The sequence below is a fragment of the Tripterygium wilfordii genome, chromosome 12, assembly GCF_013401445.1.
Source record: "Tripterygium wilfordii isolate XIE 37 chromosome 12, ASM1340144v1, whole genome shotgun sequence".
NCBI classification, from domain to species: Eukaryota; Viridiplantae; Streptophyta; class Magnoliopsida; order Celastrales; family Celastraceae; genus Tripterygium; species Tripterygium wilfordii.
This window is the reverse complement of record NC_052243.1, coordinates 2,447,767-2,469,894: the sequence shown is the minus strand read 5'-3', so window position 1 is coordinate 2,469,894 and position 22,128 is coordinate 2,447,767. Positions and strand designations below refer to the sequence as shown.

At 37.1% G+C, this 22,128-nt stretch overlaps 3 protein-coding genes across 9 annotated transcripts; all 3 read right to left on the bottom strand.

The window, feature by feature from the left end:
* Nucleotides 1-289: 289 nt before the first annotated feature.
* LOC120011548 (malonate--CoA ligase) lies at nt 290-10,280 on the bottom strand. Of its 3 annotated transcripts, none has more exons than XM_038862691.1 (17): nt 10,032-10,280; nt 7,734-7,903; nt 7,412-7,597; nt 6,995-7,151; nt 6,812-6,900; nt 6,366-6,435; nt 6,159-6,211; nt 5,932-6,039; nt 5,384-5,482; nt 5,120-5,212; nt 4,946-5,023; nt 4,460-4,561; nt 3,097-3,187; nt 2,407-2,480; nt 1,765-1,944; nt 742-795; nt 290-642 (listed from the first exon to the last, which is right to left on the bottom strand). In XM_038862691.1, the coding sequence occupies exons 1-17, from the start codon at nt 10,225-10,227 to the stop codon at nt 598-600; spliced, it is 1,845 nt and encodes a 614-aa protein (XP_038718619.1). In that variant the 5' UTR covers nt 10,228-10,280; the 3' UTR covers nt 290-597. The 3 variants fall into 3 exon arrangements, with proteins under 3 accessions (XP_038718619.1, XP_038718620.1, XP_038718621.1); XM_038862692.1 differs by lacking the exon at nt 10,032-10,280 and adding an exon at nt 8,580-9,045; XM_038862693.1 differs by lacking the exon at nt 10,032-10,280 and adding an exon at nt 8,011-8,113.
* Nucleotides 10,281-10,695: 415 nt separating this feature from the next.
* On the bottom strand, nt 10,696-12,877 carry LOC120011325 (cytochrome c-type biogenesis CcmH-like mitochondrial protein). Of its 5 annotated transcripts, none has more exons than XM_038862418.1 (4): nt 12,718-12,877; nt 11,970-12,132; nt 11,399-11,530; nt 10,696-11,314 (listed from the first exon to the last, which is right to left on the bottom strand). In XM_038862418.1, exons 2-4 carry the CDS (start codon nt 12,111-12,113, stop codon nt 11,114-11,116), a joined length of 477 nt encoding a protein of 158 aa, XP_038718346.1. In that variant the 5' UTR covers nt 12,114-12,132; nt 12,718-12,877; the 3' UTR covers nt 10,696-11,113. The 5 variants fall into 5 exon arrangements, with proteins under 5 accessions (XP_038718346.1, XP_038718343.1, XP_038718344.1 ...); XM_038862415.1 differs by having other exon boundaries at nt 11,970-12,148; nt 12,718-12,876; XM_038862416.1 differs by having other exon boundaries at nt 11,970-12,148; nt 12,600-12,733.
* A 1,225-nt stretch (nt 12,878-14,102) lies between these two features.
* On the bottom strand, nt 14,103-21,462 carry LOC120010377 (probable plastidic glucose transporter 3). The gene is made up of 15 exons (XM_038861152.1): nt 21,187-21,462; nt 20,279-20,420; nt 19,754-19,865; nt 19,588-19,655; nt 19,377-19,509; nt 18,763-18,862; nt 18,537-18,649; nt 18,276-18,369; nt 17,489-17,642; nt 17,266-17,409; nt 17,109-17,182; nt 16,627-16,715; nt 16,143-16,257; nt 15,393-15,577; nt 14,103-14,672 (listed from the first exon to the last, which is right to left on the bottom strand). The coding sequence occupies exons 1-14, from the start codon at nt 21,187-21,189 to the stop codon at nt 15,395-15,397; spliced, it is 1,524 nt and encodes a 507-aa protein (XP_038717080.1). The 5' UTR covers nt 21,190-21,462; the 3' UTR covers nt 14,103-14,672; nt 15,393-15,394.
* Between the last annotated feature and the right edge of the window lie 666 nt (nt 21,463-22,128).

Genomic DNA, 22,128 nt, shown 5'->3' with positions numbered 1-22,128 from the left:
ACTCTGGCAGATGAAAGCACTACCTTCCGTTGTAGCTCTGGATTATCCATTGCACTCTCCTTGTGCTTCTGACCTTGTGAATGACATTATTTGAAGTAAATTTCTGTCTTAATCTATCTTGGTCTCAAAGTTTACCCGCTTGGCTATACATTTACTGTAACATTTGAGGCCATCCATTCGACATTTTAATTAAAGAAGAATCGACCTATGAAGAAAGAACGACACTTCTAGGACGACTTTTTAATCTCCCATCCTCGTGTTTTCCAGAACAGGCATCAGGGCATTCAAATTAGATAAACACGAACTCTCAGTTTTACTATATTTTCCCTCGGGAAAAACCAATCATTACATTCAAAGAGTGACATGAATATCTATTCTTCAACAGAGTTCTTCCAACATAAGAAGCTTATTATCAAGTCACATACAACTAATAAGCTATACCAGGCTAAAATGACCTGATTTATGACAATTACTCTCACTTCTACATCTATCTGACAACCATCATGGCATAAAGTAAGGAGAGAAAGAGAAGCATTAGCCGTCATCCAGCTTAAGGTATAGGAATAATTATTCTAAAACTCCCTGTAACCAAATAATTTATTGCTGAGCAGCAAGCGATTTCTTCAACTCCTTTTTGTTCACCTGGAATTGGCATGAGAAAATCATAAATCATAAGGTAACCCCTCGACCCTCGTACATTCCACATTTAAAGAAGTTTCAGAGCGTAAGTAAGAGCTATACCTTTCCCATGGCGTTGCGAGGCAATGTGTCCCACACTAACAATTTTGTTGGGAGCTGAAACAGTGAACAATGTGTACGTCAGTTATTTCAAGTAATGATCAAGTATTGTCAAAAGGAAAAATGAACTACTTTACTTTTTGAAAAAAAATTTATTTTGTAGTTACTATAAAAGGAAGAAACATATTATCAAAAAACCTGTAATAAAGATTAAAGAGAGCCACAAAAAAATTATGAAATACAGAAATGGTATTGATTATAAAATTTTGGAAAGCTTTACCAAAATAAAATAAATAAATAAAAAAGGCAAAAGAAGTTGCAATAGCTTTCTCTGGCAGAAAAAATGCAACCTATTAACTTCTGCCTTCCGGAATCTAATCCCAGAAAAATGGGGTAACTAATAAGGAGAGGAAGAGAGAGAATAAAAGGTACATCAAGGGCATTCATCGCCATCAGATGTCGGATACGGGTAGGTGAAGATAAGACTTACGTTCTTTTGTACTTTTGCATTGCATAAAAAGCCATCAGAAGTAACTTATGTGTAGCACCAAGCTACAATAAGTGCCTTTGAACAACAGTATAGCATTTTAAGTGTGTAGTTTCAAGTTTGACTTAAGACTCTTGATGACTAAACTCCAACTGTAAGAAGGTGAACAATACCAGAACCTCCAGCAGTGGACGGGGTTGGGGACAGACAAGATGTACGTAGACCCTCACATAATATGTGGAAAGACTGCTTCCAGGAATGAAACTTGCGACCTCTAAGCCTGTAGGTTGCACGCTGCAACTCTACCACTGGGCCAAATGTTTGCATGTGCTATACTCCAATCGTACTTATACAAAATTCCGTAAGCATGATTTAGTATCTTAACCATTCAAAATACCAAACAATCCGAAAAAAAACACTCAAAATACAGCTTCCATAATGGACTAAAGATATTCCTCTCAACAAGTTGGAACTTATCAGAGGATTTCCTATTGCAGATACAGATGAAGTAAAAACAGCATTGTTGCATGTTACAATACCTTGTACGGTGCAAGTTTCACCTTAGCCCAGGAACATAATTCTTCCAGGGTGATAACAGGCTTTGATTCTTTCTCCCGTCTTATCTTTGTTTCTGCCTCTGGAACAATTATCGCACACACTGCTTCTCCATAGTCCTTGTCTGCTAAACCCAAAACACAACATTCTGCAACTGCTGGATGCTGTATAAACAAATAAATAAAAAGAGTGGTCATGAAGGGGTAATAAATTTTGGTGCCAATTATTCATTTTCGCCAATCTTTTTTTCAAGTAGTAATAATCGGTCGTGCATTGCAGATAGGTTGTCTCCGTGATTTGAATTCATACACTCAAACCACGATATTCCCCTCTTCTGTTTTGCCTTAACTGAGAAAGACAAGAATAATGTGCTCTGCAAGAGGGGCTCCATGATTTGAATTCATACACTCAAACCACGATATTCCCCTCTTCTGTTTTGCCTTAACTGAGAAAGACAAGAATAATGTGCTCTGCAAGAGGGGCTCCGTGATTTGAATTCATACACTCAAACCACGATATTCCCCTCTTCTGTTTTGCCTTAACTGAGAAAGACAAGAATAATGTGCTCTGCAAGAGGGGCTACTTATGACCAACGTATGAGAAAAGGATGTATGAGAAGTAAATACCTCAAGAAGAATTGATTCGATTTCTAAAGCAGATAATTTGTAACCACCAACCTTCATAATATCAGCACTGGTACCTAATAAAATAACATCAAGAAATTATGACTCCAGAAAGAAATACCAGTTCAAGAAATTTCTTCGTCAGCCTTGCGAAGCGCACATAGGGTATATAAGAATTATGTGAAATGTTTAAGAGACAGAGTTTCTGAAGATGTGATAACACCTTAGGTTTATCACAGGAAATATCCATTTACATTAGGTCATGAAAATTACGTAAATAGCAAGTAAACCCTGTCTAATGGTCCTTACTCCTTAGAAACATACAGTATTTACTCTGGTCACATACCGCTTGACAACACTGGATTGGTTGCATCCTAATTGTAAATCTTAAACCCGCCATCAACAGTCTCATCATCATCAAAGCCCAAGTCCCAAATATCTGGGGTTGGCCAACTAACAAACAACTTAGCAATAGATCTGCAATCTGGAAACTATAAAATATGGTATTTAAGAAGTTTTATCCCCCTTTATTTATATTATGTAATGATTTGACTCTTCAAGGAAAAAATTATGCAGGACAAGTGTCGTACTTCTCCCGTGAAGAGAAACTCAATGTCTCTAGAGGCATCTCATGGTCGAAACAAACACTCCATAAATCAAATCTTGATGCAGATAGAAAATAGTTCTACTTACGTCCCAAAATTATGTAGTATCCATCTTCATCCATTCTACCAGCATCGCCAGTCTTGAAGAACCCATCATGAGTAAACGATTCCTTAGTTACCTGCATATCAAGGGGAATCAATTATACACAATATATTTGCACCTTAAGAATTGGCATATTGATAGTAGCTCAGAAAATTATTTATCCATAAAGCATTAGAAAACATTTCCTGTCCATTCAAAATTATATCAGCAAATAATCAGAGGTTTTTCCTGCACTAGTAAATTCACTTTTCACACCCTCCACCACTCTGCACAACACAACCCTCCCTTGCATATAAGAAAGAAGCAAATGAAAATGTGTGTCCTTTACTCAGGCCACTGCCAACAGGGCAATTTAAATTTGTTTTAAGTGCACAAAATGCCATAATCTTAGTTTTCAAGGGAAATCCAACATAGGGTGGGTTTCATGATTTGAATTCAACCATGGAGTGAAGAGAAGCCACTTACCAACCATACCAAATTTAGCAATCCAGTCCATATTCTAGTAAGTAGAGAAACTCAGTAATAGAGAACATCTATATTGATATAAAATGGAAAAGCATAAATCCTGGTGTATTTTTGAGAGCTTTAGCAGAGCTACTGATTGTTAACCTTCCCAATACGTCTTCCTACTTCCTAGTTACATATTCTTACAATGATTTGCATCGGTTTCAACCAATCCAACTGTAAAAGCTAGACATAGAAGTGATAATCTAGTGCCAGATCAGGTAGCTTTAGTGCCAAAATATTTGAATTCAAAAATATTGTTATAAATCAGACGGCCTTTTCGCTATACAAAGTTTGGTGCTACATCTGTCATATGCAATATGAGCAGTGGCATTCATTGTACTGGTTTCCATTATTGTAACTTGGAAGAATATCAGACAACTAGTGTAATGGAACTAGGGGAAATAGTAGCAATAAACACAACATTAATATAGAAAACAAAAGCAAAGGAAATTGTTTCAAGTTAAATATGAGGGCTGACAAGAGACAAGTGACAACTGACAACCAACATCATGGCAGGTTTTTAAAGGAACTAAACCGCGAGCCAAAGAGGATCAAAACCAATGACATCTCTCAAGGGCTAATCGGTTTTTTAGTTGTTACCATAAAGAACATATAGCATCCGTCTATCAATTAAAGTGATAAGACAAATGCTTAGTGAAGAAAAACATTATCTCTGAAACAAGGAGTAAAAAATCCACAATTCAAGAGGAAATAGAGCTTCTTAACAATCAGAATAAAAAGAACTTTCCATCATCCTATACTTCAAGGGGAAAAGGAGATAAAGAATCACTAAGGCTAAAGAAAAAGGGAATGAAGATAAACAATTCATAACAGGCTATACCTCAGGAAGTTTCCAGTATTCCTTGAACAATGAAGGGCTTTTGATGCAAAGTTCACCGCCCGCTGTCACATCAGTTGCACTCTCATCTTCTGCGATCTTGACCTAAAAAGGGGGGAAATTATGGGGAGAAGGCCAGATTATAAGAAAGTAATGTTTATTCAACAGGAATTTCTTTCATTTCAGTAAGTTTGCCACTAAGCAGAGCAATTTAAGCGAAGAAATATTTAGCGTTCCTAGTACAATAGCTTCTCACTTTGACGGTTGCTTAATGTTGTTGAGCAAGAAAATCTACCAGAACCATAACATTCTCCATATTAACTAGCAAATGTCCAGCCAACTTCTTGTTTTTATTTAATAATTGGGTAATAAATGGGGTGCTTTAGTATGGAAGTATCTTTATCTGAAGCTGCAAGTAAGCATATATTCTTCATACATACTTAAAACTCAACTCTATTAAAGTTACATTTCACATTCTGAGAATTTTACCTGAACACCCGGAAGCGGTTTGCCGACAGTCCCAGCCTTCCTTTCACCTCTTAAAGGATTTGCTATTGCCATAACAAACTAAAGATATCAAACAATTAGGACAACTATGAGAATGTTTCTAAGCAACTTACTCCATGCACTTACTTTAGTAAATGCATGACCAAATTAACTTACCTCAGTCATGCCATATCGCTCCAAAAGGCGATGTCCAGTGATGGTTTCCCATTGTTCCATGACAGGAAGAGGAAGTGCAGATGAGCCACACATCTGAAGAAAAAGAAAGAAAATGTTTTGGGGCTCAAGTTCTGCAGGCTTTACCAGCGGAATGCCATAAACATAAATAAATTTCATTTAAGATTCGATTGATAGATGGTTCATTCCCAGCTATATTGTCACTCAAAACAAACAATCTAAGGGGGAAAAAAACATGGCACTTACCATAAGACGCAACTGTCTAGCAGCTGAGGCAGAAGAAGCTTTCAACTCTGCATCCATGGCTCCATAACCTTGGATCAATCGTGTATACATGGTTGGCACCTGTACATTCAATATCAAATGAGTTTAACAGAACCCTAACCTGAGAATTGCAACTGTACAAGCATCATGCTCCTAAAAGGCTAAAACCATGCAGTACTAAATAAGTTGTCATCGGTGTTCTACAGCTTGATTACAAAGGGGTTCTTAACTTCTTATTTTCGTACCTATGACTGTTAACCTAAGGCAAGAAACAAAAATATAACAATCCTGCCCCAGAATAGATATGGCCATACAATTGGCAAACAAACTTACTTTGCACAACATGAACAACTGTAAATGCACTATAAGGCAATATAAAATAGAAAAATAAACAATTTCACATAAGAGGTGTCATAAAAAGCATCCAACCATATAGAATACTACAAAGACAACTTGTTTGTGTAATTCTAGTAGTCAAGATGAAAATTTTGACCATATATTTGATATGCATAGATAAAAAGACAACTTACTCCTGTGAAAACGGTTATAGCATCATCAGCCTTACTCCCATTTGTTGGATATGATTCACGCCATCTCTGCCAGATTCCACTCACACTAAATTTTTTCATAAATTCCACCTTCAATAAGATGACTAGATAAATTAATGACAAAAATTAGAGCAATTAAACTTAACCATAATTTTTCAATAAGACACCAAGGCATTAAACCCATTTTGAGATATATCCAAGAAAAGTACCGTGGCTCCTGCATAGAGAGCAGCAAGTAAAGAATTGAAAAGTCCATGAACATGTATGCTATTGTTAAGGGCAAACTGGGCACAATATAAATTGAGTATCAACAATCCTATAATTTTCGTCAACCAAAAGATTGGATTGTTGAATGGGCAACGACATATCAAATAATGTTGTGGCAGCAACCAATATAATTCTGGTTAGAAGGATATGGTGCAGAGGAAGACAATGCAGAAATTTATCACCAGATGTATACCCCCAGGCTTCAGCCAAGATTTGAACCTGAAATCAAACAGTTTACAGCCAAGGTTATGACCAAAAACAAATAGTTAGGAAGACATGTCACTAATATATGAGAGCCTCATTCAGTCATGTTAACTACCTCACATGCTCATTCCAAATTAATGTATTTCAAGAGACTAAAAACCATACAAGTGTAATGACAAATACATTCGGACTTCCATGAGATATTAATTATTGTTTCCTAGATGTCATAACTTATGGAACATACATGGATAAGATTATCACACGATAGTGGTTACATTCCCATTCACAACCATAAGAGATTAGTACACTTCTAATTCTTTACAATAACTGCAGTGTACATCATGCACTAATGTAGGAAATGCTCAGAGTTACATGCTATTCAGCCATAAACCTGCGCATTGATGCCTTTGTGTGTATGAACAACTCCTTTGGGTTTCCCTGTTGTGCCACTAGTGTATACAATCAAAGCAGGGACCTCACCTGCATCATTGGAAATCAAAAGATGTATGTGAACCGAAGATACAGTCCTCAAAAGGCTTCAAGTTCTCCAACAAGGCTTCCGTCAGACCCTTACCTGCATCTATTTCTCCAATTTCCCCATCATCACAGGCATTTATATGTGAAGAAACACTAGGTACTGATGGAATGAGAGAACATTGAGCAGCACATTTATCAGCAATATTTTGCATTAGCTCATGATGATCTTCAGTACTCAGAATCATCGATATTTCCTACATCAGACAAGATTCGGGTCTATAATTCATAGGAAATCAAAAATTATTAGCACAGAATGAAATCAGAGCAGGATGGCATGGAGAGGAAGCGTGATATAGGTTTCATTTTCGTCCTTGCTATTATGTTTATATCAAATAATATATCTGCCATTTACCTTAAATAATCTGCTGACGTGCAGTTACACAAAAATAAAATCTGAATATTAGTTAACCATGTAATGAAGGAAACGACATAAATAGCACATGTCATGGAATACCGAATCATTCATCACATGTAAGAGTTCAGACTCCGGGTAGCTGAGTGCAAGTGGAACTGCAACACCACCACTAAACCAGGTCCCCAGTATTCCAGCAACAAACTCAGCTGAAGGTTTAGCCACGATTCCTATTCGTGCTCCATCAAGGTTTCGCACTGAAGGATTTTCATGATTGCTTTCAGACATCTGAATAATAAAAGTCTGTTAAACAAGTTTCTGACATCCACATATGAAGTACAGAGAAAACAATCCAGATCATTGAATGAACAGAATATGTTGTTTAAAAAGTTGCAAAAGAACTAAACAAGTAATTCCAACTCACAGTTTTTAAATTAGCACCATTCAAGATATTAGATATCTTCCGTGCAGATGAAATCAGCTGCCCATAGCTGCAACTCTTATCTTCAGCTCTGATAGCAATTGTATCTTGAGCAGCAGCACCCTGGCGAAACACTGCTTTAACCACCTCCATGGATGCAACAGAAGGCAACGCTGTGAAATGGATAAAAAAGTAAATAATTAGTATATGTTTAGCAACATTGCATTAACTCTATAAGGCATTAATCACATTACAAAAACTTGGATTCACAATGAATTACTAAAATGGCACAAGTAGTTGTTAGTGCAGCGAAATATGATTGAATTTCCTTCACAATCGCATGTGGCACAGAAATGGCAGAGTTCCATGATATTCCGAGATAAAAACACCAGGGAATGGCCCGATAAAAATGATGTAACAGGAGGTCAACATTTGATTGAAGACCATAGATCTAACTTTTAGCTTTTAAGAAACTACATTTGAAATCTCGTTTCTTTATTTGGTGATCATAACTCCTCACATTCAAATGGCTGAACGGTACACAAACCAACCAGGACAACAACAACATTTGATGATTTCTGTCAAAGAAATGCACAATTGAACTCAAATGAATTGCAAATTAAGAAACAAAGTTTCAAATCAAAAACAACAAATTCGGCTAACATCACCCGCCTCACAATTACGAAAACACATAGATAGGGCCAGTCAGTCATTTCAACAAACACCAAACCTACATCAATCAAACCCTCCAAAATCTCCCCCCTCTAACTCCGATTTCCCCCAGTTTTCTCTTCGACTAAACACAATGACAAGGGAAAAAAAAAAACATTGACAAAGCTCAACACTCACACCAGATGCGGCGGGACTGAGAAGTTGCGCGTGGGGTATTTGAGAAAAAAGATAAAGAGGAGTAGCGCGAAGTGCATGAACGACAGGTGGTGGTGGTGGGGGTGTTATAACGGAAGAAGTAGAGAGGGGAGGTGAGGTTGTTGATTGGCTTAAATGAGCAGCGCATTTAGGTGAGTGTGGCTACTGCTATAAATGATTGGTGGTTAACACTAAATTAAGAATTCCGCGGTGCTGGTCGATGTTCAACTGCATGTGCTGTGATAAAAAGTTAACTCATGTTTTCTAAACAGTTAATAGTTCTTCGCGTTTTACTGCACTGATCAGACTTGAAGAAGAGCAAGCAGTGGAGAGAAACAGGTGGTGTTGGGATTTGGGAATGGGGAGGGAGAACCGGGTGGGATTGGTTATATGGTTTTGACTTTGGGGATTTTATTCAGGAGTGAGTATGTCGGTTTAGCATTCTCACTTTCCTCGAAATTTCCCTGGAATTGGATTATGAATCGACTGGGATTAGTGGTTTTTTTCAGCAGGAGAGGGATAATATGCAACTAGTTGCATTTTTTTGGGTACAAATATTAACAAAGCGTCAAAGCCCCACACCGACTCGGGCCAATGTGATGCGCATTTTGGCCCAAACCAAAACCCACTTAAATCGCAAAATTTGTGTGCCGCTGGAACACAAATCACTATGCAAGGAGTGAGTTTATAAATTCATTCAAGAATTTTTATTTTTGTCCAATGTGAGATTTGATATCTCTCTCTTTCACCAACACATCTTTACTTCATGTATGTGGGTATTTTAGAGAACAATTTCTCATTCATCAAATATCGATTTTCGCAATGTAAATATACTAGATTCATCTACAAATTTTTACTTTATGTGAGTATTTTAGAAAACAATTTCTCATTCATCCGAAATTAATTTTCGCAATGTAAATATCCTACATTCATCTAAGTACGAAGGTTTTCTTCTTTTTTTTAATAGGGACTGTCCCATGGACGGGTGGGTTCCACATGAATTGATACACAAAGTAGGCCCATTGCTTATATCGTATCCAACAAAATCAACCTCTACCCAATGTAATCCATTTATATGATATGTCCGTCCATAAGACCATATCAACATCCTCATAAGTCTTATGCTTTTGTAAGAAGGCTTGGAATTTGGAAAGAATCAATGCAATACAATGCAATGGTATTCAAGATCCAACTAACATCACCCGCGCGCCACATAATGGTAATAACAGATGATTTCACGCTTAAATTGCGAGAATTTCCAAGAGGCATATAAATTCAAGTGAGTCAGTCATTTCAACAAGCACCAAACCTACACCAATCATGTCACCCAAAAACTCCACACCCTACCCCCCAATTTCCCCTTCAACTAAACACAATGCACAAAAACACAAAGAAAAGACAAAAAGAAGTCGATAAAAGATCAGAAACACTCACACGAGACACGGCGAGACTGAGAGACGCAACAGAGCCTAGAAGACGAGGAGCAGCGGCAAGCGTATGATGAGGAGGAGGAGGATCTGGTGGTGTTGTAATGGAAGAACAAGTAAAGAGGTTGGTTGAGAGACTTAAACATGAATATAGTAAGTGGGTAGACCTTGCTATTAATCATTTTGGGCACTGGGTGTTTCATGTACAAGTGCTGCGATCAAACTCAAAATAAGTTTTCTTTTTTATACACAGAAAAGAAAGAGAAGCATGTGCATGTGTGTGATTGTGTATGCGTTGGATTGGCAGGGAGAAGCGGGTGGAGTTGTTTTATTGGTTTCTTCTGTAAAAGTCATTGTCACTCACTTTCCTAGAAATTTCTCCACGTTTATTTCCTAAATCTTTTATATATAAAATACACGTGGCGAAAATCATCGTGGGCCCAAGGATTCCACAAGCTCATAGGAGTGCTTTTAAGCTGGAATACCCATCACAAGCTCTGTTAAAAGGCTTGCTCGAGATATGCGATTAGCTCTTGCAACCATCCTCATAGCTTCAACACCCCTGCTCAATCCAGAATATATATTCCACATAGGCTAAGGCTAGGCCCTTCAACATCACAAAAGTGAAATAGATACAAAGAATAAATAGAACCAGCGGGAAAAGCAAAGCCTATTTGAATCTTGAATTGTTCTTAATTATATTCTGAAAGTGAGCAGATACAATCCATAATTAAATTGAAGAGAACTCTTGAATTCTCAGCTCCACTTACTCACCTACCCAGAACAATGAAAAAGTGCAACAAAAAGCAGGAAAAAAAAAAGGGGGGAATAATTACAAGAGATCAAGCACATTTAACCTGAATGTACATCAGGAAGTTCCATAAGTTGAGTAAAACAATAAGATATAACTAAAGAGCCTGCAGTATAAATTGTACCAATAGAAAAGCTCAATTTCAATGATGATGCCATGAAAAATTCCACCCATTGTGATGAAAACCTACAATGACTAAGGCATTGAAGGTTAAGTTTCTTTCACAATTCTAAAACATGTACGATAGATAACAGCTGGGGGGGGGGGGGGTGCGCAGATCAGTGACCTCTCCACCTGTTCCACCAGGTGGAAAGTGTTCCAGTGCTTTGGGGAGGGGTGAGGATGTCGAGCATCATTTCCTTCTCTTTGGGTGTCAATGGAACCCCTCTAATAAGATTCAAAGCCATGATATGCACATTAGTCCTTTGCCTGTGCTTGTTGTAAGCCCATACTCCTGCAGCAGCACCTGCAACTAGAAGCTGTCCAAAGACACCATGTTTTAGCATAACTTCAACTATATGAATTAGGGACTCTACGATACTCAAAAAGGCTCTTAAACTCACTGGTGATAGCCACACAGCCGCAGTCTGCATATCGAACTTTGGGGCATAAAGAACAGTCTCCCCATAATCATCCTCAAGTTTTTTATAAACTTCTTTGTCAGTCTTTCCAGCTCGAATCTCATCACGAATTAACTGCATAAAATCACATGGGTCGGTCAACAATAATAGATCATCAGAAAAACATAACGAGGATATAGATAGCATGCAGCCAAGGTGGTAGAAGATAAATGGCTTTAACCTTATAGCAAGGTAAGGATTTAGGTCCTAGGGAACTGCATTTGGGAGCGTAAACAACTAAATAGAAATATGTGGAGCTATGTAAAACACACAGACACACACAAAACTATATAGGTGCAGTAAAGCCAGACAAATACATTGATCCACCCATCACCATTACAGAGCTTTCAAAAGTAACATCATTCTGGGATACTGAAATATGCCCCGGACTTGAACAAGCCCTTGGAATCAACTGGAAACTCACAATTTGTTTATATATAATCATAATTGATCAAACATCACTGTGATATACTGAAAACCAATCAACATCATAATACCATAATGGATGAAGTACCTTCCTGAGGAGAATGGCAATATCTGCTTGAGAATCTTCAATGGACTGACTTCCACACTCGGTACAGCGAACATTATGGCTGATGTTTCTTGCCCTAGCATCAATCAGCTGCCTCTGCTTCACCTCATCGTCTGTGCTCTCCATTCTCAATAATGTATACCCCCTAAGACCCAAAGCAACTGCCATAAACATCAAAAAGAGAACATGTCACCAAACATTGCACAAACACACAAGGGAAAAAACCGCCGCCAAGCTTTCCCTTCGGTTTTCGGGTTTATTTTGTTCTCCTATTTCCTTTAACGAGAATCTGAATGGCCGCCAGTGACGCATTTAATCGAACACTTACTGTGCGGACAAAAGCAAGACAAATTATCTCCCACAAATCTCGTTCGGCATTCAAATTTATATATATGATCATAACTTTTATTCCTCAATTTTAATCCAAAAGTTAGAATTCGGAACATAATTACTAGTTGAAGATCTAACACAAAGGAATAAGAAAATTACGAAAATTGAAACAATAGAACTGGCAGGTTTGAGCTGCTTCTGATTACATTTGAGTTGATACAATCTATTACCATGTTGGCTCCCAAGAAAACTAGATCAAAGAAAGAAAGAAAGATAGCAAACCAAAATTTGGAATCCTTCATTTCAGTTCTCTTCAACGCAATTGTTCGTTGGTATTCCTCAACACTTCCGACAAATGAAACAGAATGTCAAAGAGACAGTGACGAGAATCAAAACACACCTTTGATGCTTTAATGATAAAGTAAATCGGTAGTTTGATGATTCCGTGGGTTTGATGCTTCCGGTGGATTTAGACTGTGGAGCTACTAGCCCACTACTGGTATGTGATAACGGGATCGTTACCGTTGATGAGAAATTGACACTGGTTGTAAATGCATTCGCAAAGTACACCTTTGGGCCTTCGGCTACGGCAAGAAATAAGAATGGTTATTTGTGTCGATTGAAAATGTTAGGGCCATTACCATAAAAGCCCGATAAAAATGGGCCCATCCAAAGCCCAATTGAAAGCAACCGTCATTAGATCGCGGTTTGACAATGATCAGAAGATTAATCAACATTACGGTATATAAAAGAAAAAAAAAATTCAGGGCAAAATACGAGTATGGAATAGCAACTTTTCCAACAATATTATCCCATTTGAGTTTATCGATTCCCTTGGATAAATCAAACCCGCACGACCAATGGCGTACCTAAGTTTACTGGGGCCCTGGGCAAACTCTAAAAGAGGGGCCCCTTAATTTTTTTTCCTGTTATTATCATATAGTTCTTAGAAGTCTAACTCTAAAAAATATTACTTAAATATATGACTCTTCTAGCATTTTGAGATGCAAAAATCATGAATTACTTTAATATATACAATCCATGCATTAGGAATATTCTATATACAATCCATGCATTAGGAAACATAACTAACCCATTTAACCTTTCTTGCGACATGGTGGACCGAATATATGATTCTATCAACTTTAAATTTGAAAAACTTATCTCTGCAAAGACTATCGTTACTGGAATAGTTAACAATATTCTATATACAATCCATGCATTAGGAAAACCACCATCCAGTGTTTGCAAATGATTAAGTATTTCAATAGGCTCTTTTATTTCTTTAGGTAAAATGTTACACAAAACTTTTAATTCTAAAGTTTAATCTTTTCCGTCAATATCATAAAAAATGTCACACTTCAAAAAGTCTTTTGAATTTTTTTTCTTAATTTCTTTATGGGTTGGTCTAATTTCTAAGAGTCTAAAACCTAAAGTGGTCTTTCTAACTTTCTAATTGGGTTGGGTCCCTCACTTTTATTAGTTTGTTTTAACTCTCAATTCCTTTTGGGTTTTATAAGTAATATTTATGGGCTTTAAAATAGGTTTAGATTGATTTCAAAATAAATTATCCTATAACTAAAAATTTTCAAAATTTGAGACACTCGACGAGGGCCCAGCTCACCCAAGCCCAGGGCCACCCCTGCGCATGACTTTGTTTTTCTTTGGGTCATCTCACTTAATGATACTTAGGTACAAGGAAAAAGCCTTATTGATAGAGTAAAAGAGGGTTTATCCTTATAAACCATATTAGATCCTTACATTAACCCACGAATATATCGATTTTGCACGGCTCAACCTACAAGGGCCACAACCAAGGTAATTTTGTAGATTCAGCGCCAAGCAGAACCTCAGTTCTCATTTTTTGTGTGTAAATATGGCCATGACCCTACACAGACGCAAACACCCCAACTACACAAAGCACCATTCAGCCAAAGCCATGATAATCTCCACCTTATCAAGCATGACCTCAATTCAATGATCTTGAGTTGTAACCAAACTTATCTTTAGTAACATTACCCCGCCAATCCAAAAAAATGCACTAAAACTTACACTACACACTTGGGCCTATCACCTATACCATACTGCCTCTGCATCAACAATCTCAAAATAATACAGCTATGCGCTCAGAGAATATTCAAGGCGAGAAGTAAAGGATCAATTGAATAAAGACTCCTTCCATGGCAGGCAAGTGGTGATTATCTTCTAAAATGCTCTATCTGTGGTGTGAGTGTGCCGTTGCCGAACCATGTCTCTCAAATGGTTCCAAAATGCAGGCACTAGAGATGCAATTGATATGTCAACCTTCAATTCTGCCACCTCCGTAAATTTATTCCCCCAGCTAAATCTATAAACCTGTTCAAATGAAATAATACTGGATTTAGATGGACAATAACATTTCAAATATAAGATATCCAATTTAATCAGAAAGTACTTTGTTTTCCTGCTCTCATTACACGTGGTAATCATCTAAACTAGAATAAACAAACTAGTTACTTAGTGCTCACCTAAATAGATTGAGCAAGCATAAGGGAGAGCTGTGCGCTAAGTGATGAAAGGGTCATGTCACCACATAAATATACAAAGGGATAACCCTTCGACTGTCCCTTGGGTTTAGCATGCAAGACCTGATAAGCTCTCGTCACCCACTAGTAGTATAGCGGTTGAGAGAACATCTGCCTACCTCTAGGGATAAGAACCCTAGGGATAAGAGGTTCGATTACCCCCATCCCCTTTGCTTGGAAGGAGGTTTAACCACAAAAATAAAGACCCGATAGTTTCTCTACCAACGCAGCGATAAAATCGTTTATTCCACAAGGTAAAATGATAATTTTATATTCCTCAGGAATTGCAAATTCAACCAGTAATTATTTAGACACTAGTTTACAAGTTGAAAAATCAGATTGTCCCCCATACTTCGAGAAATTGCCACAAAAGGGAAATCTCTAAGCAAAACCATCATTTAGCAGTCGGAAAAAGAGAAAACTTTGTCTAACAGTACATAATTATAATTTATACCTAATGAAAGGAAGGAAAAGAGGGTACAGTTTCAGTATATGACAAGTTAAGTTATACCTCTATTCTTGGGGAAGAAGTGCAATCTCAATTTCTTGGAGTGATTTTCCTTTTGTTTCCAGTACATTTTTCTTCACGAAAATCACTGCTAACAAACAAAAGGAGCTAAAGATTGCATAAAGGAGTAGTGGCCCAAGTTGCTCCAGCAAACGCAGGAAGAACAAACCAACAAAGAAATTCACTACCTGTCATGGACACCATAATCCATCAGCAAGATGACAAAGGTATGAAAGGAATTTTATGAACAGATTCACTGGTGCGAAAATGATTATTAGTATAACACAATAGTTAAAAACAAAAAACTTGGAAGGTATACTAGCACTTTTCATCATAGTGAACAGTAGTTTAGATGGGACCTAAAATTGAGGACATTTCCTTCGTATCTAAAATGATTTAATCCTTACAATTCCAATCAGCAGAATATACTCCACAAATTAAGTTTTTAAAAAAGTTTCCAACTCTTGCTCCCACAAAATTTGACTAGTTTTACCTATAATCAACCATGATGCAGTTGATATTTTTGTTTGATAAATAAGAAGTTCAATCAGCCATAAATCCTTCCAGTACCATGTCTTAGCTCAGTCATAAGGCTAGATCTTCTAGTATCCTTGTATTTATCGATGGAACCAGTTCCTTCTTCAATAAATTTATTATCATCCATTGAAGAAGAACAAAGAAACAGAGGAGAAAATAATTTTTTTAAAAAAATTCCAAGAATTCTACCAAAGGAAGAATAAAATAGATAGTTACCCAATGCACGGCCATACATAGTGCCATTGCCTTTGCCCTTATTCGATTTGGAAATATTTCTGATAAAAGGAGACCAGGTACTGGTCCAGCACCAAGAGAAAATGTCAAGACACACCTACAATGGAAACATGAGGTTTAGAAAAACAAATCATTGCATAATCATATTATTAGTGTTCCAAAGCTAACATATTACCCCTTATAGAGTTTTATCCACACTCTGGAAGTGTGTCCTTTATACATTTCACTCGAGAGAGAGCCGATATTTTATTGCACGAATTTCAAAGTTACCCGAAATTTAGCATATATCTTTAAATCTTGCTCTCATGCTAAATTACCTTAATTCAGTCGAGCACACTTTCAAGTGAATATTATCTTTGGCTAGGCTTGGTATTAGGGCAATAATAATTCTAGCAGATACTTTGATTTATTTTATCATGTCTCATGTTTTGTCTCAAAGTAAAAAAAAAAAAAATCAACTACTCACAGGAGCATGCCCCCAACAGATAGATATAGTGCTCCAGACCTAGATGTGAAGGAAGTTGCAGCCATTGCTTGAAGGCTCATAGCCACTGCCTGAATCACCAAAAATACATAGGAACGTTGAGAATCATATCCAAATTAAGCTTGGTACTACTCCATATAAAGCAAACGGTTTCAATTGAATAAATAGCCAATATCTATTTTTACTCTATCGTACTTCTCAAAAAGACAAGCGAACATATGGTCCAGCGGTAAAATTGTAGGGGTGCAACCTAGAGGTCACATGTTCCATTCCTGGAAACAACCTTTCCACATATTATGTGGGGTAAGGTCTACGTACATTTGCATGTTCCCGACTCCACCCATTGCGGGAGCCTTGTGCACAGGGTTGTTTACCTTTTTTACATAGTTCTCAAAAAGAACACGGAACAATTTAAAAAATGCAAATAAAATGCTTTTAGCCCCATCTCTGTTTTGTTCACATACCATTCCTGAGAAACTCCCAAGAAGAAGAAGCTTTCTTCCCAATTTGTCCATCAAAAGCATTGCAACAATTGATCCTGGAAATATTGTGAAGTTATCATCAAAAGAATAGTCAAACATAATATACAAGCAAGACACTCAGGAGTAAAGCAATATTTACCGAATAAATTTGCAACTCCTACACATATGTTTGCAGAGTCTGAAGGAACACCCGCACTTTTGAAGACAGATGATGAGAAATAAAACACCGCATTTATGCCCGATAACTGTTGTAAAGCAAAAAGGGTAGACCCAATGAAAAGCACTGCAAACAGAGGGGTTTAGAAATAAATTATTTGGAAGGAAACATAAATTTACACATAAGTTGACAAATCACACGATACCCCTAGAATGGCGGCCATAGAGTAACTCTGATAACTTTACAGAATCCAACTCATCTCCAGGGCCCGACTTCGACAATTCTGCCATTGCAAATTTGACATGTGATCCTCCTAAAAGCTTTTCAAACGCGGCTTCAGCTTCAGCACTTCTTCCCCTCTATGGTATGTCATAAAATTAATAAATGTCTACATTAACAATCATCAGGTCGACAGTACATGGATCACTTTGTAATAAAAAAACAGAGAAAGAGCAATAAAAGGGGAAAATGTAAGAGTAAATTGATAAGTAGCACCGAAACCCAAGTAATTTACATAGCTGATGATATTTGGAATTTCCACTATTCCCCAGAGCATGTCAGAAATGAGAAAACTTATCAGATAAAATAAGAGAACCTAGTTCTTTAGGCCATTTCCATAAACTCATAAGGAAATTTTTGAGAGTAAATTTCAACATTTTTCGAAGAAAAAAAAAATGGAATCAAAATTGTTGCATCTCACACATATCGTTTTAATCTATTGATCTTCTTGTAATCTTGTCAATGGTATAAGCATCTCTCCATCAGGAAAAGTTCTTTTTTTTTTTTATGAATTGATTTTAATATTAGTTATTTTTAGCATGCGGAAGGGTTCAAACCTTCAACCTGTTCGAAGTCCTAAGGAGTGGAGAAAAGTTCACTCAGTAGAACAGCAACAAGCCCAACAGTTTTCCACATGGTGACTAGAGAATCAAGGTCGGCTGATAGTTGTACACATCAATGATATGATTGATATAAAGATGTCAGAAAATGACCTTGAAAAGCCAATGAGGACTCTCAGCAGAGAACTCCATGAAAAGAGCAAGTACTGCTGCAGGAATGGCAGATACCCAGAAACAAGTACGCCACCTGTGCACATTGTCATTAAGATTAGATAACTTCTGAATTCAGCCACCATTAATATCAAAGACAAGAAAATCTTGCCCTTCGAGTAAGTCACAAAGATTGAAACATTAACAACCCTTTAGGATGATAATCTAATACATAACTCCTAAGCTTCATCTAACATTTCTTACCAACCAGCAGTATCCTTGGCTGGGATACCAATAAATAGAGCCCCCAAAAGTCCTATACATGTAGCGATTTGAGTGCAACTCCCAAAAGCACCTCTTACATAAGTTGGTGAAACCTGCTCGTCAATAAAGTATAATAAGATTCCTTTAGAAAATAAGGCACCTACAGCACTGAGGAATATCTACTCGCAGCAGCTTTATTTACTAATATAGTCATCATCTCTAATACCTCTGCCACATAGAGAGCGACAACTGCTGGCCCAATACCCATCCCAGTTCCAACAAACAGTCTTCCCAGTAGCATGCCCCACAGATCTTTTGTTGATGCGCTGCAATATTAAATTTTGATCCTCATAAGCTTCAAACAATTTCGGACAAGTATACAAGGAAATGGAATTCACACAATATGGCAAGAGGGGCAGCAAGGAATTCTAAGGAATGAAGCTGTTAAGATTTTACTAGGGCACAAGCTCCTTTTTTAGTTTAACTTACTGTTTGCATCATAAGTATCAAGAGAAACAATACGTAAGAAAAGAATTTTGGAATTGTAAATAGATACAGTAGTAGGGCCTGACTTCCTCTAATGAGAAACCAAGCACATTAAGAATAATTACACCAATAAGATAAGTTAGCCAGGTGATACATAAATCAATGTAATAACATATGTAGACATAATTTCTAGGTATATGATAAATCTTTGACACACATTTTCTAACTTATTAGCCAATTATGCTCATTTAGTAATCTACAAAGTGATTGAAGATCCAGGGAAAGACTAACGAGTGCTCTAAATTCAGGTAGGCTCGAGGAAAAAGAATATAAGCACCCTGCATTGCAAATTACCTCATTGCAGATCCAATTATCATTGGTAAAGCACACAGCTGGAATGCTCTGCGGCGCCCCACCCCATCAGCAATCCAACCACTGAATAAAGATCCAACAAAAGCACCCGCTAGACATGTACTCACCACAAGACCTGGACATAAACCACAGTTGGACTAACTTCACAACCGCAGAAGGTAAATGAAACAAAAAGATCCATCATATAATCTACCTTCAGCCATGGTACTTCCACTAAAGCCAAGATCTAAAGACATGCTTTCTAGTGTCTCGTTAACTACTCTGCATTTACAGAAGGAAACAAGAAGAATGTCTTACTTATGAAATCTGCAAACATGTTTACATAGAAGATAATATAGCTGGATTTCAAAGGGACAGACCCGAGATGGTAGCCAAATAAGAGGGAAGCAATAGTTGCCACAAGTACATGTGGCAGAGGACGTTTCCAGGAAGGGTTCCCAATTTCTTTTCCTAATCCATTCAGCAAACGTGCTGCACCACCCAAATACAAGTCAGCAAGAGTTCACAACATAGAATACAAACCTTCATTCAGAGAAAATAGGCATGGATATTTCGTATACAACTTTTCCCTTACGAATGTATTATGTGTAGCTTGATTATTGTAACTTTTTTTCTCGATGAAAGGAAAATATAATGACTAGATATGCTATTTGTGAACGTCATTATTTAAATACCAAAAATTCCCAATCCCCAATCAAGAGAAGACCGGAAAGAACCAAAAACATTTTATCTCCTAATATTAAGAAGAGGTTATGACAGATAAAGAAAGAACGAATAACTGAGTCAATTTTCAAAACCTAAATCATTGATAACCTTGATCCTTAATTTCCCAAACACAAAGCATAAAACCTGTGAATAAGATGACATAAACCACAAAAATCTACCTGAGCCCTCTTCTCTGTCGTAATCACTAACATAGTCCTTTGATGACGCACGTTTGTAAGCTGTGTACATATCCAAATGACGCTCCCTCATAGCAAATTTGTAGAATTGTAGTACAACTTGTGCAAACCTCAGAAAGTGAATCTTTAGCAGCCAGCTACAACACCAGATCAGCCATTCAATAAATCAGTTATCAGAATCATACTGTCATCCTCACCATGAGCTAGTTCCTTTAGTTATAAATGTACATTATCAGGAAAATAAATAAATCAAAAATAACAGTCCAGATCTGGTACAACAGAGTTCAACCGAAATGGTCTAATCGTTGAAATTTCATATACAATGACAAATGCAGATTCATGCACGCATAGTTAAAACTTAAAACAGAGAGATCATCATACGAATTGCAGGATTTATCTCAGAGAAATCAGCAGCCTATGAAGAAAAAACAAATCCAACGAATAGGAAAGAAACTAGCTCTCTCACTTATTCAGCTTCTAAAGGAGAAATCGATTTTCCAAACCCCTTGATTCTTAGATCAACACAAAATCGCCATTTCGCTTCGAAATTCACAGGATGTCACACTTTGAGTCAGTAACCGTACACATTTACATACTTGAAAATCAGACGTTCAATCGCAACGAGAGTGTTGAATCATGTACAAATATAGGAACATCGCGTACGAAATGAATACCTTTGATTTTGAAAATGCTACGACAGACCGTGATCTGAACAAATGAAGCTCAATTGAGACGCGCAAAAACGCACAGAGATAGAGAGAGAGGTGAGAATGCCAAAAAGCGACAATGGCGAAAAAATGCAGCAAGTTCCCACACTCTCAAGTCTCAATAAAAAAGGTAAGTATCAGCTTTCAACTGAAGACAAGGAAATCTGAGCGACGATTTCGAACCATTTATCGGAAGCCATGACGGAAAAGAAATAATTGAAGGCCCGGTGGTTGCTTAAGTACGCGTGGAGGGTGCGTAGTGAATCGTGACTCTCACACTCTCTCCTACTGTTTTAGACTTGTAGTTCAGAGAGGAAGCACAAGGAGCAGTATCATCTAGAAGAACTCCAAACTCCTAATAGACGAACACGTGTGATTGAGATCAGGATCTGATGTTTCAGCTGCATGAAATTTTGTATGCTTGATTCCACCAAAATCAATTTTACACGTGGCAGATACTGGTGCAGTTTCCTTTTCTAAATATATTTTTTTCCGTAGAGAGTCGGTCGTAGGGATGGCAACGGGTCGGGCACCCTTCCATTTATAAAATACCAAAACCGTTTCCATTTAATATACTCTATACCAAAACCGTTCCAAAACCATTTAAAAAACCATTTAAATTTCCAAAACCGGAACCGTTCCATAATCGTTTATCATCGGGTACCCATTTACCATTTAACTTTTAATTTTTTATTTTTTTATTTGAAGATTATATTAATATAAATTAATATTGAGTATGATTTATATTAATTATGATTTTATAATTCAAATTAGTCTAATTTATAGTTTTATTAGTATGCTTCTATAAATATATACGTTTTAATATGCTTTATCATGTTATAATTTAATATCCTAGTAGTATATCTTTATAGATGATTTATAATATTATTACTATAATGAATCTTTTTATTAAACGGTTCGGATACCCTAAACCCGGCACCATAAACCGAACCCGACCCTAAAACATGACGGGTTTGAAAACAAAAACCAAAACCGTTTCCAAAACCTATAGGATCGGTTTTCGGGTTTTAAACGGACCGGGTACCCTGTGGATAGTGCTCGGATCGGTTTTTTTTGCCATCCCTAGTCGGTCGTACGAGGAAGAAGACACCACTGTATAAAAAA

Coding starts and splice junctions, on each gene's coding strand:
- LOC120011548 (XM_038862691.1), bottom strand. CDS start 10,227: ATGAAACACCCAGTGCCCAAAATGATTAATAGCAAGGTCTACCCACTT. Junction 6,436..6,811: donor ACAAAGGCATCAATGCGCAG/GTTTATGGCTGA, acceptor GTTTGATTTCAG/GTTCAAATCTTGGCTGAAGC. Junction 5,024..5,119: donor AGCGATATGGCATGACTGAG/GTAAGTTAATTT, acceptor TGATATCTTTAG/TTTGTTATGGCAATAGCAAA.
- LOC120011325 (XM_038862414.1), bottom strand. CDS start 12,550: ATGGTAATAGATTGTATCAACTCAAATGTAATCAGAAGCAGCTCAAAC. Junction 12,133..12,476: donor GTTCTATTGTTTCAATTTTC/GTAATTTTCTTA, acceptor TTTGGGTCTTAG/GGGGTATACATTATTGAGAA. Junction 11,531..11,969: donor TTGCCATTCTCCTCAGGAAG/GTACTTCATCCA, acceptor GATTTTATGCAG/TTAATTCGTGATGAGATTCG.
- LOC120010377 (XM_038861152.1), bottom strand. Junction 18,650..18,762: donor TCGCTCTCTATGTGGCAGAG/GTATTAGAGATG, acceptor ATTGACGAGCAG/GTTTCACCAACTTATGTAAG. Junction 15,578..16,142: donor TATGTATGGCCGTGCATTGG/GTAACTATCTAT, acceptor TGTCCATGACAG/GTAGTGAATTTCTTTGTTGG.